At 56.1% G+C, this 19,059-nt stretch overlaps 1 protein-coding gene across 1 annotated transcript in view; it reads left to right on the forward strand.

The window, feature by feature from the left end:
• TTC39A (tetratricopeptide repeat domain 39A) overlaps positions 1 to 18,821 on the forward strand; it is a 47,904-nt gene extending 29,083 nt beyond the window's left edge. The window contains exons 8-17 of the mRNA XM_036755448.1: positions 754 to 862; positions 1,375 to 1,442; positions 1,823 to 1,882; positions 5,086 to 5,247; positions 8,375 to 8,466; positions 10,623 to 10,743; positions 11,893 to 12,004; positions 13,722 to 13,836; positions 15,743 to 15,859; positions 18,629 to 18,821. Coding sequence (XP_036611343.1) covers positions 754 to 862; positions 1,375 to 1,442; positions 1,823 to 1,882; positions 5,086 to 5,247; positions 8,375 to 8,466; positions 10,623 to 10,743; positions 11,893 to 12,004; positions 13,722 to 13,836; positions 15,743 to 15,859; positions 18,629 to 18,821 — 1,149 coding nt within the window. The remainder of the gene's footprint in view (positions 1 to 753; positions 863 to 1,374; positions 1,443 to 1,822; positions 1,883 to 5,085; positions 5,248 to 8,374; positions 8,467 to 10,622; positions 10,744 to 11,892; positions 12,005 to 13,721; positions 13,837 to 15,742; positions 15,860 to 18,628) is intronic.
• Positions 18,822 to 19,059: the final 238 nt, after the last annotated feature.

The following is a 19,059-nucleotide window of genomic DNA, read 5'->3' on the forward strand; positions in this document are numbered from 1 at the left end:
AAACACCTCCAATTCCTTCAACTCCACTGCTTTTGGCATGGTCACAAGACCCCTGTCTGAACCGTCCTCCCTCCCTCTGGAGGCTGTCTGGCTGACCAATAGCCTCCCTAAACTGTGGTGCCTAGAACTAAGCGCACTTGTCCAGAGGCAGAGGACAATGGGCCCTTCACCTCTGTGTTCTGGGCACTCACCTCCCACCTTCCTTCATCCACAAGGAGTAGCAGAAGAGACATTGTAAAAATCTTAGCACAGGTTGTATGGGACCATGGAAAAGCTGGTTAAATTTGGGGTAGGAGGCCCTGGGTTCAGATCTCAGCTCTCTCTGAATCCTGTATGGCCTTGGGCATCACTCAGCCTAACTGCCCTCAGTTTCCTTGTCTGCAGAATGAGGGCATTGGGCTAACTCATGTCTGAGGTTCTTTCTGGCTCTGGAGCTCAGACCCCTCCTTCCCCCTCTGCCTGGCGGTCCTTTCTTCTCTTCCTTCTTCTTTATTCTGTCCCCCCACCCTCAGTCTCACCTGCCTCCCTTTGGTCTTGCCCATTTCCTCTTGTTTCTGAATGTTTTCTCTCTTCCTCTTTTCTTTCTCTCTTTATTGTGCTTCTTTATCTCTTTTCTCTAATTCTCCTCTACTCCCCCTTCCTCTCCTCCTTCCTTCTCTCACCCTCCCTCTCCCCTTTCTCCTCCCCTCTTCCCCGTCTCTCTGCCTTCTTCTCCGTCCCTGGATCTCCACCTCTCCTCTCCCTCTTGCTCAGGACTACGGGCTGCTGCAGCTGGAGGAGGGAGCGTCGGTGCACAGCTTCCGGGCCGTGCTGTGTACCATGCTGCTGCTCTGTTATCACACCTTCCTCAGCTTCGTCCTTGGTAAGAAGAGGTGCCCTCTGCATCCTCATCCTTCCCCCGCCCCCAACTCCTCAGCTCCCCCTGGTAATTCCTGGGCCTGAGGCTAGGGGAGGAGTAGGCAAACGTTTGTAAAGAATTAATTAAATTAACTTTGTGCTTATGGGAAAGTGCTCTCGCTCTGCCACCTCAGTGGTACGCAGGCTGAGTGATTCTCGCCTGATTGTTGTGGTCGAAGCGCACCGATGGGGGCTCGAGCTGTAGCCTTTGTAACGCACCGATGGGGGCTTGATAGTTGTGGTCGGAAGCACACTGATGGGGGCTCAAGCTGTAGCCTTTGAGGCGGACCGATGGGGGCTCCAGCCGTAGCCTTTGAAGCACAACCCTGTCCCCTTAGGGATGATCGCTAGTACCTTAAGGGGAAATGTAGTCGCCCTGCCCTTGGAGTCATGGTGCCCCACCCCCCATGCTGTGTGGGGGCTCAGAATAGCGCTCTGACCTCTGACCTTGAACCTCTCTCCTCGTGACCATGACAGGCACCGGGAACGTCGACATCGGAGAGGCCGAGAAGCTCCTCCAGCCCTACCTGAAACGTTACCCCAAAGTAAGCCGCTCTTTCTTGCCCCTCGTGTCTCCCCCAGATCAGGAGCCGTGGGCCCAGAAGCTTCCCCTAGCAGCCATAGAATCTTGAGTTAGAAGGGATGAGAGCCTTCGGTCCACATCCCACTCAGCGAAGGAGGAAAGATCAGGCAGGTTCTATTTGAACACCTCTAGAGATGGGGAGCTCACTACCCACCAAGAAACAGCATTCTCATATTATCACAGGATATTCGAACTCCACTAGTCCTAGGTCTGGTGTCAAGGAAAACAAGCCTGTCCCTCAGTCCTTGGGGCAGCCTCCAGATAACTGAAGCCGGCAGCAGGGTGTTCTCTGGGAATCCTGCCCCCGGTCAAGGGTGTTCTGCGGGTGCTCCTGTCTTGCAGGGAGCCATTTTCCTCTTCTTTGCCGGCCGGATCGAAGCCATCAAGGGCCACATTGACGCAGTGAGTAGCCGAAGCCATTGGGATCCTGGGACGATAGACTTAGATCTAGAAGGGACCATGGCAACGGCCGGGGTGGGGCCACAGTGGACAGAGCTCTAGATGTGGAATCGGGGAGACCTGCCTTCGAGGCCTTCTTCGGGCACTTAGGAGATGAGTGAGCCTGGATCAGTCACTGAACCGCTGCATGCCTCGGTTTCCTCATCTGTCAGATGTGAGGATCAGATGGGATAAAAAATGTAAAGCACTTTACCAATCTCACAGTGCTGTAGAAATGGCAGTTAGTGTTTTACAGATTAGGAAACTGAGGCTGAGAGGGGAGGAGATTTGCCCAGGATCACAGTTACCACCTGTCTAAGTCCAGTGCCCTGACCACTACACCACACTGCCTCTCCTGGGCCAGAATGACAGTGGTCAGTCCCCAAAGGCCTGGGATGGGGAGGCCAAACAGACCTTGGCCTTGCACTCGACCAAAGAGGAGAGAACGTCCAGGCTCGGCCTTCGGGGAAGTTCCCAGCCTAGATAAGGCTGGTCAGGGCGAGATGAGGGCTGGAGTAGTGAGGGCCGGTGGCCTTCAAGGCCCATGGAGAGGAGGGGGGCCCTTTCAGTGGCTGCTGCAAAATGTCCTGTGCTGAGTGACAATGAACTGCCGATGATAATTAATAGAAATGATCGTGATAATTAGCAGACACCTAGGCCTGCATGCCCGTAGTGCTTTAAAATTCCACAAGTCACTTTCTTCCTGACTGGCCGAGAGGTGGAGAGCAGGAATATTATCCTCAGTTTGCAGCTAGGGAAACTGAGCCATGGAATGGTGACGTGATTTACCCGAGGTCACACCCTGAGAGAGGGTCAGAGCTGGGCCTCCAAGCCAGGCCGGTCTGAGGGGCTGTCCCCAGTGCCCTGCGTCCTGATCGTGGCCTCAGGTCCCCAACCTGTCCTTCCATCATCGTGGCATCATTATTTGGGCACGTGGCTAATTTTAGTATATCACAGTCTTAGAACCACGGCATCTCGGAACAAAGAAGGAGCTGGTGACCTCAGCCCAAGCCTGAAGGGAAATCCCCGCTGGCCCTTGCTGACGGGCGGTGGCCTCTGTCATTTCTGTCAGCAACTACTGCCAGCTTTGGCTCGTCTGAAAGTGCGGCGAGTGCACCACTGGGGTCTTGGTCGAAGTCCCTGATAAACATTTTCACAGAACAGATCCTTGGGGCACTCCACTAGAGACCTCTTTCCAAGCTGACAGGGTCTTATGGATGGCTCCTTCCACCAGTTACCCATAGGGAAGGAATCAGAGCGCGAGGACATTGAATATGTCTTTAGAGCTCATCCTCCAGACCAGGGCTTCCTAACTGCAGTGTGCAAACCTGTTTGTAAAAAATATATATTTTCATATTTAGATCTTAAATTCTAAAATAACGTTTTTATTATAAAGAGCCACAGCTGGGTGGGGCAGCGGATAGAGCGCTGGTCCTGGAGTCAGGAGGACCTGAGTTTAAATATGAACTTAGACACTTAGGGACCCAGGGCAAGTCACTTAACCTCGATTGCTTCCACACACACACACACACACACACACACACACGTGTATATATGTGTGTATACATATTTACACACATGTGTATATGTATATGTGTGTGTGTGTGTGTGTGTGTGTGTGTGTGTGTATTTCCATAGAATTGGTTTCCTTTGTAACTCTCTGCATTTTATTTTGTGCATTTAAAACCACAGTCCTGAGCAGGGGTCCATGGGCTTTCCTAGATGACCCAAGGGGCCCAGGACATGAGAACCTGCTGTAGCCCAACCTTCTGATTTTACAAACCAGGGGGAAGTGACCTACCAGAGTCACCAGCGACTTGGGGCGGGGCCAGGCCTGGGACCACAGTCTCTGGCTCCCACTGCCCCTCCTGGTCCTCTATTTAATGCAGATTTTCCACCGGGATCTTAGTGATCCATTAATGACTTAGCTGGGCTTAGTTACCAGCCCCGGGGAGGGGCAAGGATGAGGGCAGAGCCTGGGCACCTGGTAGGGAGCTGTGGGAGGAGGGAAAACTGCCCAAGAGACAGGCCTCAGCTCAGCATCCTGGTGGTCTTGCCACCCAGTGGCCTTTCTTCCCAGTGATCTGAGGCTGAGGGTGGAGTAGGAATGAGGCAGCCCTGGCTGAGCAGGCAACCTGGGTCCCATGGAGTAACTCACAGCGAGGGTGAGGGCAGGAGGGACTGGTTGTTGCTTCATTATCACAAGAAGGTTTCTGGTCAAATGATGGGCCCTGGGTACCCATCAAGGACAGGAAATGTTCCAGGCCTGGGGGGCTGTGGCTGCCTCCTCTCCTCCTGTCCACTTGGTGCTCCTTCTGGGGTCAGTGTGCCCAGAACCCGCCAGGCAGAGCCTCCTGTCTGGCAGAGCCTCCCTGCCCTGCCTCCCCCTAGGACCAGAGTCTCCCTGCCTTTCCCAGGCCTGTGAAGCCCCACTGCTCCAGCCCCTCACTAAGTCACAACATCAGAGAAATGACCAGGATGTCGGTGGCCTCTAGTCCAACCCATGCTCAAAAGGAATCTCCACTGTAACATACCCCAAAGTGGTCCATAGCCTCCAAGGACGGGGAGCTCACTACCTCCCATGCTGGGACATTATTAGGGGGTTATTCCTGACACCAGGCCTTTGCCTAGCTGCCTCCCCTCCTGACTGTCTAAATTTTCCGTGATCTTCGAGGCCCAGCTGAAGCCCCAGACTTCCATGGAGACGTCGTGGTTTTATTCTTCAGTCTTTTTCTGCATAAACTGTATGTTTCATTCCCCCAGCCTCCCTTGGAGGTCAGTGGTACAGTGGATTAGAACCCATACCCAGGGTTCTTAGACATAACTTCATCCAATCTTCTCCCCTCCCTCTTCCACATGCCTACTCTACAGATGAGAAAACAGGCCCAAAAGAGGAAGTGGTTAGCGATTTGGTGGCAGAATCAGGACCAGTCCGTTTTCTTACCTCTCAGGCTGTGTTTTTTTTTTTTTCCCAGGGAGGAGAGGGGAGCAGGGAGTGGCTGAAGGCCCAGGTGGAGGCCCGGGCCCTGACCTGTGTCCGTCTGTCCCCTGCCCCCACCTGTGTCCCTCTGTCCCCTGAAGGCTATGGTCCAGGGAGGAGGGGGAGGAGAAGGGAGCGGGGAGTGGCTGAAGGCCCAGGCCCACCCGTGTTCGTCTGTCCTCCACAGGCCATCCAGCGCTTCGAGGAGTGCTGTGAGGCCCAGCAGCACTGGAAGCAGTTCCATCACATGTGCTACTGGGAGCTGATGTGGTGTTTCACCTACAAATGCCAATGGAAGATGGCCTACTTCTACGCCGACCTCCTCAGCAAAGAGAACTCCTGGTCCAAGGTATGGGTGCTGGGGCTGCAGAAAGCCCCAGGGACGGGGGAGCGTGGGGCACAGGTTATTAAAGGGACCCCAATGGAGAAGCCCCCCTCACTCATAGTTCACATGAGAAAGACTGTGGGTCTCAGTAGACCACAAGGTCAACGACCTACATAGTTGGTTTTTTTTTTTAAATTAAACAACAAACTTTAGAATCTGAGACTGAGGGGGTTTTAGAGTCTTCAGACCTTAGATTCATACAAGCCTGGAAAGCTTAGAATTCTAGAGCAGGGCCTCAGGATTCTAGAGCTTCAGAAGTCCAGAACTCTAGAATTTTCAAAGCTGGGGATCCAAGAACTGGGAACTTGAAGAGCCAGGGGGCTCAGAGGCAGGCCTCCCCCTGAGGTGGGCCCACCAGGACAGGCCACATTGGGGGTGCCCTCCTCCCGGGGGCTCTCCCAGCAGTCATGCTGCTCCCCCTGCCAGGCCTCCCTTCTCTCCCACACTTGGGCCAGGATGAAGGATTAGTCAGGCTCTGGATGTCCTCTGCTTGGAGCTCCCAGCCTCTCCTGGAACTGCCCATCGACTGGCCCAGTGACAGCATGGCTCCAGCAGGCCCCTCTACCCCCCAGTGCTTTGCTGTGGGCTGCCGTCCCTCTTGAAATGGCAAAGAGCAAACCTCCTTGTGCCCAGTTCACAGTGAAGGAGACTGAGGCCCAGAAAAGGGAAGTAAGGTCTGCATAAAGCCAGCGAGTCCCTCCCAACTGCACTTAGCCTGGGACTGGGCCTCTAGAAGAAGAGGTCCCTGGAGGATTCTGGGAGAAGCATGCAGGCCCCACCCTCCTGTGCCCTGAGCCGGGGTGATGGTGGGAGGTGTTGGAGTCCAGACCCCGGGTCTGTAGCCCTGGCTAGCAGGGATGGGGCTTGTGGGCGAGTCACGAGTCTCTGGTGAGATTTAGTTTCCCATCTGTAAAATGGAGCTGGTGAGACAGACCTCAGTGTAAGGGGGGGTGGGGTGGGGGATGATGAGAGAGACCAGCAGGTGGAAGTCTAGGCCTTGTCCTGGCCAGCCCCACCCCCACCCCCATCCCCCACTCAGTTTCCTTCTCTGTAAAATGAAGGGGCTGGATTAAATGGGCGCTAGCCCATGATTAGAAACAGGACTGACTTACCATAAATCCATAAATGATAAAGCAGCTCCCAGAGGCATCAACCCCTGTGAACAGTCCTCAGACCATTAGATGCCCCATGGCCAGGAGTGACTCAGCCTTGGTCTGTCTGTCTCTGAACCCCACTGGGAAGGAGGAGAAGCAACAGCTGCATTTTCCTGAGCAGAGGCTGCGGGATGGCTATCTAGGGGATGCTAGTTCAGGCCTGGTCAGGACTCCTGGGGCTCAGGATGGGGAGGATGGGATTCCATGTTGTTCATAGACTGGCCACCAGATGTTGGCACTGAGCCAGGATCTAGTCACAGGGTTCTAGCTTTAGAGCCAGGAGGAACCCTAGAGAGCATCCATCTTGGTCACCCCCTTGTGGCCCCCTTTACAGATGAGCAAACTGACGCCTAGGGAGGAGAAGGCCACAGGGTGAGATCAGGCAGCTTCCTGTCCATTATGGCCCAGGGGTCACTGCTCAGAACTGGGCCCCATGAGTCAGTGCACACACAGGCTGACACCAGAAGGCCAGACCAAGGCCCTAGACCCTGGACTTGGCTCCCCCTGAGTCAGGGCCCGAGGACCAGATTCCCTCCCTCCTTGCCCAGGGCTCCAGCCTGGCCTCCCACTGGAGGCTCCTGCCAGCACACGTTGCCAGTGGGATTTCCCACTTCTGGAGCCACTGGGCTTTGAGGTGGTTTTTTAGGGGCTATTTCTGGGTGTCTCCTCTGCCACAGCCTCCTCTGCCCCTTGCAACAAGGAAGAAACCCCCCAGGCTGGGCTCATTGACCATCAAAATCCCAGAAAGTCCGAGCTAGAAGGGGCCTCGAGGTCAGCCAGGCCACACGCTCACTTTTGAGAAGAAACGGTAGCCCAGAGAGGGGTATGGCTGGGCTAGAACAGGTGTCCCACCCAATTCCCAGCCCAGGGTCAGTCCCTTTCCATTGTCCCACACAGGCCTCTTGGTCTTGGTACCTGTTACCTTCCCCTGCCCCCATCCAGGGTCCTGGCCTCCTCCTCTGGGAAGGCAGGGGCTTGGCCCCCATGGTCTCTTACAACCCTGCCACCTTGTGATCATAGACTGGGGGTGAGGGCTGCCAGCCAAGACAGACCCCTGCAAGGCTGGCCTGTGCTGACCCTAGAACCAAGGACTAGCACATGCAGCAGGCACAAACACCATTCAGCCCAACTCAAGAAGCCTTTATTAAGTGCCTGCTGTGTGCAGAGCTGAGAGAAGAGCAGAAGACGAGGCAAGGGGAGCCCCCTGCCCAGGATAACTGAGATGCCCACCATCATGCAATCAGTGCCTCTAAGAGGGTCAGACATAGTGGCAGGCAGAGCCCACAGGGTGCTCTCAGCAGCTGGGCGAGGGCCAGAAGAGGTTCAGACCACCAAGGATGGAGCATCGGTTGAGAACGTCAGGAGGGGAGGACGAGGCCATTTTGGGAGGGGCTCCAAGGGCCCAGGAGAGGAGTCTGTAGCTGGTCCTAGCAGCAGTGAGGAGCCCCGGTGCTGCTCAGGCAGGCGCCCAGGCCTTCTCTGTGTCTGTCAGTGGGGTGGGTCCCTGCCTTCATGAAGCTCCCCATCGGGCAGGAGAAAGGCTCTATTTAAATGAGGACAGTGGGAAATAGCTGTGAGGACAACACTGGGATTGTGGGAAGGATCAGGGTGGGCTCCCTGGAGGAGGGCACCATTGGATTCCAACCAGCAGAGCACAGAAGGGAGGGCATGCCAGGCTCTGAGAGTGGCAGGAGCCAAGGCCCAGGGAGGGATGTGCCAGGGAGTGTTTGGAAGATGGTGGATGGGGAGGATGCGACGAAGGGAGGGGTAGGGGCTGCAGGCATAAAGATGGGCTGGAGCAGGACCATGCAGGGCCCTGAACGCCGGGCAGAGTGGCTAGGGCCAGACCGTGTGGGGCCTGGAAGGCCAGGCGGAGGGCTTCGTTGGGCCTCAGTTAGCAGCAGGGAGCCAGTGAAGGTCTCTCTCCCCCTACCCAGGCCACCTACATCTACATGAAAGCCGCCTACCTCAGCATGTTTGGAGAGGACGACTGCAAGCCTTTCGGAGATGATGAGGTGGAGTTGTTTCGGTGAGAACCTCCATCTCCCCTCTACCCCGCCCCAGGTCAGAGCCTGCACCAGAAAGCAGGGTCCTTCCCAGTGTTGGAGGGAGCTGTAAGGCTGGCCAGGGACCTCAGTGCGAGGGCCTCTCCTCCAGGCCCTCGGACCCAAGTGGGAATCCCCTCTCTGCCCTCCCTGACAAAGGGTCATCGAGCCACTGGTAATGGGGAGCTCACTACCTCCTGAGACAACAGGTCAACAAGTATTTATTAAGCACCTACTGTATACCTGGCACTGGGCTGGGCACGTGAATACAAGTACAATGACTGAAACTGTCCCTACTGGCCGTGAGCTGACATTCTAGCAGGGGAGACACCAGGTACATAGCGAGCCTTATATGGCACAGTACCCATTTATACCTTCCTGACTCTCTCCCGAGTTCCCCAGTGGGTCTTCCAGGCCTTCTCTCCCCTCCTCAGCCTCCTCCCATTCTCAGCTCAGGACTTTGCCTCATAGTTTACAGGAAAGGTGGAGGCCATTCCTCAGAGCTTCCTCGCCTCTTCCCGCCTCATCACCTCTCACCTCCCAGACACCTCTGCCCCTCCCTCCTCTTTCCACTTCCTCCTTCTTAAGGCTGACCCGTCTATCCCATATCCCTTGATGGAGAGCGGCACCCCCCTTCTGGTTGGTCTTCAGTCTCTCCGTGGCTGCTTCCCTGCTGCCCCCAAACACAAACCCTCCGGCATCGTCCTGGAGCCCTCCTGTCTTTTGTGGCCTTTGACCTTGTGGGCCTCCCCCTCCCCGAACCCTCTGCAGCCTCCTTTGGCCCTCATCGGTCCCCCAGAACTGCCCCCTCCAGAGTTACCAGGGATAGCTCCTCATCTTAGCTGCCAGAGGCTGAGGCCTTTTCCCCATCCTCATCCTTTCTGGCCCCTCTGCTGCTGTCCATCACCCTCTCCTCCTGGAGACTCTCCTCTGTCTCTCTTTATCTATCTCTGTTTCTTTGTTTGTGGCTGTCTCACTCTCTCTGTCTTTCTCTGTCTCCCTCTGTCTCTCTTTCCCTCCCTCCCCCTCTTTGTCTGTCTGTGTCTCTCTCTGTCTCTTTCCCTCCCCCTCTCTGTCTCTCTCTGGCTTTGTCTCTGTCTCTGTCTCTCTGTTGTGGTCCTCCTTCTTCTCCGTCCGTTCCTCAGTCAGCATTGCTGATTCTTCACCCAGTTTAGAACCCCTAATCCCAGGGGTTGCCCAGGGCTCTTTACTTCGCTCTCTTCTCCTCTCCCTCTAACCCACTTCTCTTGGGGCTCTCCTCAGCTCCCCTGGATTCAGTGATTGCTGACTCCAGCTGATTCTCAGATCTGTTTGTCCAGCCCTGACCTCTCTCCTGGCCTCCAGTCTCCCATCTCTAGTTGGTCACTGTACACCTTGGGTGGTCTGTAGACATCTTAAACTCAAAATGCTAACCGCCAAGCTCACTGTCCTTCCCCCCACACTCCCCTGTGGTGCAGAGGGCAGTGCCCTTTCCACCCCCAGAGTCAGCCTGGATCCCTCCCTGTCTGTGACTGTGGCCATGGCCTGTTGACCTCACCCCTGTGGCGTCCTTCCTCATCACCCTTTCTCTTCTCTAATGCCACCCTGACTCTGCCTTGGTCATTGCTGTGATCTGTGGGTGGGTCTGCTCGCCTCATCTCCATTTTCTGTTCAGCCACTAAAGTGATTTTTTCAAAGCCCAGGTCTGACTGTGTCCCTCCCTCCATAAAGTCCACGGGCTCCCTACTGTCTCTAAGAGCAAATAGAAGATCCTGTTTTTGGTCTTCGAAGCCCTTCATGACCCACCCCCTCCGGCCTGTCCAGTCTCCTTAGCCTTCAGTGCCTGACACTAGCCTCCTGGCTGCCCCTCTGGGCTCTGGGCTGTCCCTCTGGCTGCCTCCCAAGCCTGAGATGCTCCTCCTCCTCCTCCTACAGGAAGCCTTTCTCCATTGCCTTCCCTCTGTGATTCTCTCCAGCCACAGACTGTGTCCCTTCCTAAAAGGATGGAGCCTGTGATGTTCACATGGGTCTGTATTTGTGGAGGGGGCAGGCCTTTCTCCCCTTTACCTCTGAGGCGCTTGGCACCTTCCCGCATTCCTGTTAATTCTTGCCCCATCCCTCCCCAGTCAGGCTTCTGACATCTGTCTTGTCTCCTTGGCAGAGCCGTGCCAGGCCTGAAGCTTAAGATTGCTGGCAAGTCGCTACCCACTGAAAAGTTTGCCATCCGGAAGTCTCGGCGGTACCTCAACCCGAGCCCCACCCCACTGCCTGTGCCGGCCCTGGTAGGAGCCATTGTCTCCCTGCCAGCCTCCATCCATGCGCTTGTTAACCTGGGGCCAAAGGTCAGACCAGGGTGGGCTGAAGGGTCAGAGCGAGCCCAAGAGACCTTAGCCTGGGCTAGGGAGAAATCTTTGGGCACTGGGTGCAGGTTGTAGCAGTCTTAAGCTAGGGGGATCACTGGGGGAGGCAGGGAGGAAACACTGAGAGTAAGGGAGGCAGCCTGGGGACCACCAACCTGCAGCTCCCAAGGTTGGCCTCGGGGGCCACATGTCACAGAGTGGCACTTAGCTCCCACCTGGCATCTTGGTGGCCTGGTAGGAGTTCTGGCAGGAAGCCAGGAAAGGGGGTGACCTCTGGCCAGCCACTGACCTCTCTGGGCCTCGGTGCCTCCATGTACCAAAAAGGAGGGGCATTCAACCAGATGATCTGTTCTCAGACATCCCCTGGGAATAGGCACAGTAGGTAAAGCACCAGGCCTGGCGTCAGGAAGCCCTGAGTTCAAACAATTCAAATTCCAGTTTGTTTCCAGTAATTGCACCTGTCTCCCCGGGTTGTGATGACAGATTTGTAAAAGCCCCTAGCCTAGTGCCTGGCATGTAGTAGGTACTTAATACATGCTCGATCCCTTCCCCTTGCCCCTTCAGTCCCCTCCCAGCTTTGACATTCTGTGATCCCTGAAATCCCCAGCCTTGTTCCTTTGGGGCCACTGTCCCCTCAGGGAGTCCACTCGAGCCAAGTCAGTGTTTGCAGACAAGGCCCATTTTCCCTCCACAACCAATAAATATTTCATTAAGCATCTGCTCTTGGCCAGGCACCGGCTGTGCTGGACATGGGTACAAAGCCAGTCCTTGGCCTGGGGGGCTCCGAGCCCCACCGAGACAACGTACAGACAGCCTCTCCTGTGTGTGCAGGACGGGTCTATGGGAGCCCCTCGCCCAGAGACTGAGGGCTGGGAGGGGCCGGAGCAGACCCAACTCCCACAGGGTGGGATGGGCCAGCCAAGCTCTGAGCCTGGGCTTTGTGGCGCTGCCCCCCAGGGCTCCCATCTCACACACGGGGACGCTGAGGCCCAGGAAAGGGAAGAGGGGGAGCCAGGATGGGGTCAGGGGCTGGGGGAGTGTGTGGGGACTGACTGGTGGCCCTCTCCCCAGGAGATGATGTACATCTGGAATGGCTACGCGGTGATCGGGAAGGAGCAGCAGCTGACCGAGGGCATGCTGGAGATCCTGGTCAAGGCCCAGGAGACCCTGGAGAAGTCACCAGGTGACCGTGGCCAAGGCTAGGGACCTGCCTCCCTGCTCGGCCAGGGCACAGGGCACCCTGTCCCCCCCATCCCCGGGCCTGCCCCACTGCCTTCTGGGAGAGGTCGAGTCAGGCCTGGCCAGCTCCCTGGGGGAGACCCCTCCTCCTCCTCCTCCTCCTCCCCCCTCCTTGCTCCCGTTGGAGCTTTCGGAGATCAGAGCCCAGAGCATGAGTCTCTCCTGGACAGCGCGTGGGGGCCATCTGGTGGCCAGAAGTTGTAACTGTAGGTCAATCAGTAGTATTTATTAAGTATGTACAGTGTGCCAGGCCCTGTGCTAACTAAGCCTGGGGATACAAACACAGACGAGTGCCTGCCCTCGGGGAGCTCACAGTCGAGTGAGGATGACAACGCACAGACCACTGCGTACAGACAAGCTACAGACAGGATAGATGGGGGAGGATGGGCAGAGGGCGGGCGTTGGCATTGGGGGGTTGGGAAAGGCTTTCTGAGAAGGTGGAATTTTAGCTGGGACTTGAAGCAAGCTGGGGAAGCCAGACGTGAGGAAGGAGAGTGTTCCCGGTATGGGGCACAGCGAGGGGAAACGCCCAGAGTCTGGAGATGCAGGGTTTCCCGTGAGGAGCAGCTGGGCAGCCTACCGGGGTCAGCGGACAGGGGAGTGAGAATGGACGGGCAGAAAAGGGCCAGGTCATAAAGGGCTTCAAATGCCAACAAGAGGATTTTCTAACTAGTCTTCGAGGCAAGAGGAGCCACTGGTGCTTATTGAGGAGGGATGCCATGGTCAGGCCTGCGCTTTGGGAAGCTCAGTCTGACGTGACAGTGAGTGGAGGGTGGGCTGGAGTTGGGGGAGACCTGAGGCAAGACCCCTCAGCTGGCCATGGCCAAGGTCTCCTGGGGTCACACAGCTCGTTAGCATCCGCCCATCTGGCTGCCTCTGGGATGGACTGAGAATGGCCATGACCTGGGAGCCTATGGTAGCCCTGCAGGCCCTTGTCCTGGGCTCAGCCCATCCTGGGCCCTCCATGAGGCCATGGGGGAAAGTTTCCAGAATGTCTACAGGCCTTAATCCAATTGATAGCCAGGCCTCTATGGCCATCCCACGCTGGCCCTCAGGAAATGGCTGCGTATCAGAAATACTTTCCTGCCCCCAGAGCTGGAGGTTTGAAATCAGCTGCGTTTCCGTTGTTTGGTTCCACATTTCTCTGCCTCAGTATCCCCAGGGTCTCCAGCGCTCACAGGCTCCCAAACCAGCAGTGGGTTTCTACTCAGTTCGGTCAATCAGCTGATTTATTGAGTTCCTACAGACAAGGAGCTTACCGTCTGATTCTGTTCAGCAAGGATTTATTAAGTGGCCCCTACTGTATGCATGGCTAGCAGAGCTCGGTGGCCACATTAGGCTGAGAAATGCTGGTCTTGTGAGGCAGACACACCACCCACAGCCCTCCTGAATGCTGCCTGAACCACATTCACATGTAATTGGGAAATATTTAACAAAAAAACTGAAAACACATGAAAATATAGATAATACTACATTTTAAAGCGGTCAGTAGATGGCCCCCAGGGATCCTTGTGCGTGGTTTAGTGGCCCGTTTCTAACTGAATTTGATGCCCCAAGGTCTGGTCCAGTCAGTTGACATTTATTAATCGCCTCCTGCGTGCCAGGCCCTGCGCTAAGGGCTGGCCGTGGCAGGGACGCTGACAGGACCTCTCTATTTTCAGCCAACGAGTTCTCTGTGGACGACCTGTGTGTGGTGAAGCTGCTCCAGGGTCTGTGTCTGAAGCACCTAGGCCAGGTCAAGGAGGCCGAGGAGAACTTCCGCTTCATCCATGCCAAGTGAGGCCTCCCCCATGCCGCAGCTCTCAGGCCTTGGTGGCCATGGGTGGGGGCGGGGAACCTGGGGGAGGGTCCCAGCTCTTCCACCTATTCCCGGGAAGGAGGGCAAGCCAGGCAACGGCTCCTCTCTAAAGTGGGGGGCTGGGCTTTAGGACCCCCCCACAAGGCCCCCTCCAGCTCCGAATCCTAAGAGACCCGAGGCAAGAGGGGCCTTGGAGCCTCCAGAGCAGGGACTGGTCAGACCTGGCCTCATGTGGTGGGTGAATGAGAGAGGGGAGTGAACTAAGGCAGGGAGAGCCCAGGTGGGGGGTGGGGAGGGCCTGAGCCTGGCCTGGCTGTGAACGGAGAAGTGGGTAGGGGGTGGGCGAGTGTGTGTGTGTATGAGTGTGTATGCCTGTGAGTGTTGTCAAGGCAGACATGATGTGGCCTGGCCACAGATCTGGCCTGGGAGTGCCAGGGGTGGGGTTGGCATGGCTCTGAGGTTGTCCACCTCATCCCAACCCTGAAGTGGGCATTAGCCCATTTTACAGATGGGGCCCTGGGGATGGGGTGACTTCCCCAAGGTCCCCTGGTAAGCCCCTTGTGGGAAGTCTGTCCTACACGGAGGCGCAATCGGCTTCTCGGAACCATCATTCCTAGGGTTCCTAGGGGGCGCCGTAGTGCACAGAGCTCCCGCACTCCTGAGTTCAAATCCAGCCTCAGACACTTACTAGCTTTGTGGCCCTGGGCAAATCACTGAACCCTGACTGTGGGTCAGCAGAGAGGGTGGGGCAGGAAAGGGAGGTTTGAGAACTTGCAGCATCGAGATGGTCGTTAAGTCCACCGGCGCTGAGGGGGATCACCCAGTGAAGTATCCAGAGGAGACGGGACCCAGGACAGAGCCCTGGGGGACACCTGGGGTTAGAGGGCGGGATCTGGAGCAGGATGCAGCAAAGAAACAGAGAAGGAGCAGTCAGAGAGGGAGGAGGAGAACCAAGAGGGGCCTGAAAACTAAGGAGGAGAGAGTGGTCAGCAGTGTCAGAGGCTGCCAAGAGGTCAAAGAGAAGGAGGATGGAGATAAGGCCATTGGATCTGGCAGCCAGGAGACCCTTGGTCACTTTGGACAGAGCCGTTGTGGAATGACCAGGTCAGAGCTGGATTGTGAGGGGTTAGGAAGGGCCTAGCAGGGCCAGGGCATCCGGGAGAAGCCACTTGGGCCCAGAGAGGCGACGAAGACCCCCAGGGCAGACCGGGCAGCCTGGATAGAAGGATGGACTTGCTACAAGCAGACCTGGATTCGAATCCAGTCTCTGACGTGAGCTGTGTGACCAGTGAGCAGTTCTGTTAGCCTTCTGAGCCTCAGGTGCATCCTCTGGAAAACAGGATTGAGAATGCCTGCTGTGACTCCCTCAGGCTCCAGTGAGAGCCCCCTAAGGGCCACGGGAAGGTGAGGCCTGTTATCGTGGCATGGCCAGCTCACCTTCCTCGGGGGTGTGCAGAATTCACAGGCAGGAAGAGATGATCCCACAGCCTGTGGGGAGAAGGAAAGGTCCTTCCTCACCAAGGTCAGGGCAGGCTTCCTGGAGGTGGAGGCAGTAGCGTCTGTACTGAGCATTAAAGGACTGGTAGGAATTCAGCAGCAAAGAAGGGGATGGGGGCAGTCCCCTGAGGCAAAGAACCTGCAGTAGGAAAGCACAGGGCGTATGAGGGCAGTTACCCAGCTTGGCAGGAGCATCGAGTGTGCAGAGCCCAGGACCAGGGCGGGCCGCTGTAGGAGGCTTCGCCCACTCGGATGGCCTGGGAAGCCAGGCTGCCCCTCTGACTGTCCCAGGATGTGGGTGCCTCAGGCCGGCCACCCTGCATGGGAGAAGGGAGGGGACTCAGGCTGGCCCCCAACCACTCTCCCTCCTCCTCCTCCATCTCGCAGTGAGAAGAAGATTAAGTATGACCATTACCTGATCCCCAATGCCCTGCTGGAGATCTCCCTGCTGTGCCTGGAGCAGGGCAGGACGGAGGAAGCCCTCAAATGCCTGGAGATGGCCAAGTAAGAGCCCCCCCTCCCTGCTCCACACCCCCAGCACAGAGGGGATTCCCCCCAAGAGCCGCTTCCTTGTTTTCATCCGTTAATGAAAGTAGAGCCTTGATCAAGGAGCTGCCAGGCCTGGGGTCCTGAGACATCCGAGCTGGGAGGGGCCTGAGAACAGGGGATGGCAGGGCTGGGAGGGGCCTGAAAACAAGGAAGGTCAGAGCTCGGACAGACAACCTAGAACAGGGCTGTCCAGCCTTAGGTTTTTATTGAAACAATAGACAATACATTTTGATTTGCCATTTTAATGACAGCTCTGGGGTAAAGGATTTATGTAAATTTCTATGCTTGTAGGGGGGGGCATCATAAATCACATTACGGGCGCATTTTGGACAGCCCTGACCTAGAACATGAGAACTGGGCAGGGCTTTCCAATCAGAATCTCAGAATCCTGGAGCCTCAGTTGCAAGGGCCCCAGGCGGCACATAGCCCAGGTCAGACTTGACCAAAGAGCCCTCCAGAGTGGATGCCACATCCAGTGCCTCTCTGGGTCGCTCTGGGAAGGGCTCTCTCGTTAGGAAGGTTTTCTGGACATCTGTCCCACACTGCCCCATTGCTCCTGGTTCTGCCCTCCAGGGCCACTCAGAACGCACTTTATCCCCCTTCTAGGGAGTGGCTCTTCTGACATTTGAGTTTACATCTTGCCCAAACAGTCCCAGTTTTTTCCATTGAGATTTGCATGGGGCACAGGTTCGAGGTGCTTCTCCATCCCAGTCTCCCTCTTCTAGAAGCTCATCGACGTCCTTCCTCCAGGTGGGGTGTGACCAGGGCCCAGGACTCCCACCCCCTCCCTCCTGGGGCTGTGGCACATTAGCTCTCCTCATGGCCACATCACACGTAGACTTATGCCACCGGGCCTGTGGTTAACTAAGAGCTCATCTCCTTGATCTTTTTTAGATGAATTGCTGTCTTCGTACCCCTCCCACCTTATCCTTAGGAAAAACCTTTAGCCCACACATTCCTCCTCAATTTCATTTTATTCTGTTTGGCCAGCATTCTAGCCCAGTCCTTGCAGAGCCTGTCCTCCTGTATATTGGCCATCCCTCAGCTTTGGGTCACGGGGAGATTGGGATCAGTGTCCCATCTATGCCTTTACCTGAGTGATTGATAAAGACGTTAGGCGGGGTTAGTTACAGATCCTTGGGGCGCCACAATTTAGACCTTCCAGCCGTCATTGCACCGACAACGGTGGCCTTTGGGTCATTCTCCAGTTCTGATTCCACCTAACTCCATGACCTTCAGCTCTTCATCTCATCCTCAAGAACATCAGGAGCATCCCTCCTCTGCCCGCACTCCCCAGTTCTTTGCCTACAATCTAGATAAGCAGTTTGGGGGCACCAGTCTGGCTCCCGGAGATCGCTGCTCCCTTCTCTAGATGTTCTCAAACCTCCCTTCAGTGTTCCAGTCTAGAATTTTGCCAGGAATTGAAGTCAAGTTCCCTGGCCTGGTTGGAAGATTATGTTCTCTTCCCTCCTTTGAAAATTGGGCATTTGCCTTGTTTCAAGCCTGTAGTTCGGCAGCCTCCCCACTCAGCCATTCTTGGAAGTGCTCAGCCAAGCGTCACCCCTCCCTGCTCCCCAGCCTCTGCCCCTGCCATGTTCCAGGCCCGGGTCTCAGCCCCCTGCTGTGAGGTCAGGTGAGCTAGAGCAGACCCTGCTGGTTTCCCCCAGATTCTGTTTGTGTGCAGACAGCAGAGGCCCTGGGATGAATAGTTTTCATTCCTGGCCCACTTCTGTGTTGTGTCTCCAGTGAATCACTGGGTGTGTTTGTGATTCGTTTTCCTGCTGTATCTACTGACTGTCTTTGGTGTCTAACAGGGATGTGTTCTCCTCCCTGCCCCCTTCTCCTGCCCTGCCCTCAAGATTCTCAGTGTGGGGGCACCGATGCTTCTGGAGGGGGGCAGACACATATGAGATTTGCACAAGTCCAGGCAAATAGGATTTTTACCAGCCCTCCTAAGGTTCCCTCCATCCCTGACAAAGAACCTCTCACTTCTATGTGGTCCAGAACCCCCCAGCCCCTCCTCAGATGCCATATTCTGCCCAGGTGCCTTTGCATCTGGGGGGCAGAGAAGAGGAAGATGCTGCCCATGCCTAAGACTTCCTTTTCCTCAGCGATCCCCTCCAGATTGTTCCCATGACTCACCCGTAAGTGGGTGGCAGTGCCTAGAGGTGCTAGCCTCAGTGCCCCCTCTGGGGAAGGTGGCAGACCTCTCTGCTGTGGTCACTGGCAGGTGGCTATGGGCGATGACCTGTGAGTCATTAACTCCCTCTCTGGAGGCTGGACTTTAGTGACCTCCGAGGCCTCTTCCTGCTCCACCTTCTGATTCCATCATATACAGCCTAACATGAGCCAGCTCTTCACCATGACCTATTTCCTGAAGGCATTCAGGGAGGGCAGCCCTGGGCTGGTTTTATCTAAGAGCAGATTTTCTTTCACCTGAACTACTCATTCCCACCAACATTTATATGAAATGACATAGATGGGAAGCACTTTTCCACCTCAAGGAGCTGTGTGAATGCCAGCTGTGATGACGATGCCAATCACCGGCCCCGTGTGGGGCACTGAGAAGGCTGTGCAGATGGCCACCCCAGGCCCTGCCCTCGCAGTCCCCAGTGCTTCTGATGGCAGGAGGGGGGCAGCCAGAGTGATAAAGGAGGCAGCTCCCCTCACTGTGTCCAGGGGATCTCATCACTGACCTGGCTCTCCTCCTCTGCTTGGTCCTAGACAAAACTACAAGAATTATTCCATGGAGTCCAGGACGCACTTCCGGATCCAAGCAGCCATGCTGCAGGCCAAGGCAGCCCCCGAGAATGGGGGCAGCCCCGAAGTGTCCGGGGTGCTCCCAGGGCTGACCAGAAGGCAGGAAGACAAAACATTTCAGGACAATCAACCCCGGCCTCCCGACCTCCTGGACTAAGCCCATAGGAAGACAGTGGGTGGTGGATGGTCAAGCAGAGTTGGAATTGAGTTAGTTGGGCCAGGTGGCTCCCCCTCCCCCTCCTGACCCAGAGCCTGTGGTCACCCACAAACTGGTCATCATTTTCCACTGTGATGTTTAACAGAATGTTTGAAGTTTACATTTTCCTAAGAAATAGAGTGACTGTGTCATGGGGGTCACTGAGAGGCTCAGCTCACCTGCCTTTGCCTTGAATCCA

Source organism: Trichosurus vulpecula, chromosome 4 (genome assembly GCF_011100635.1).
Source record: "Trichosurus vulpecula isolate mTriVul1 chromosome 4, mTriVul1.pri, whole genome shotgun sequence".
Taxonomy (NCBI): domain Eukaryota; kingdom Metazoa; phylum Chordata; class Mammalia; order Diprotodontia; family Phalangeridae; genus Trichosurus; species Trichosurus vulpecula.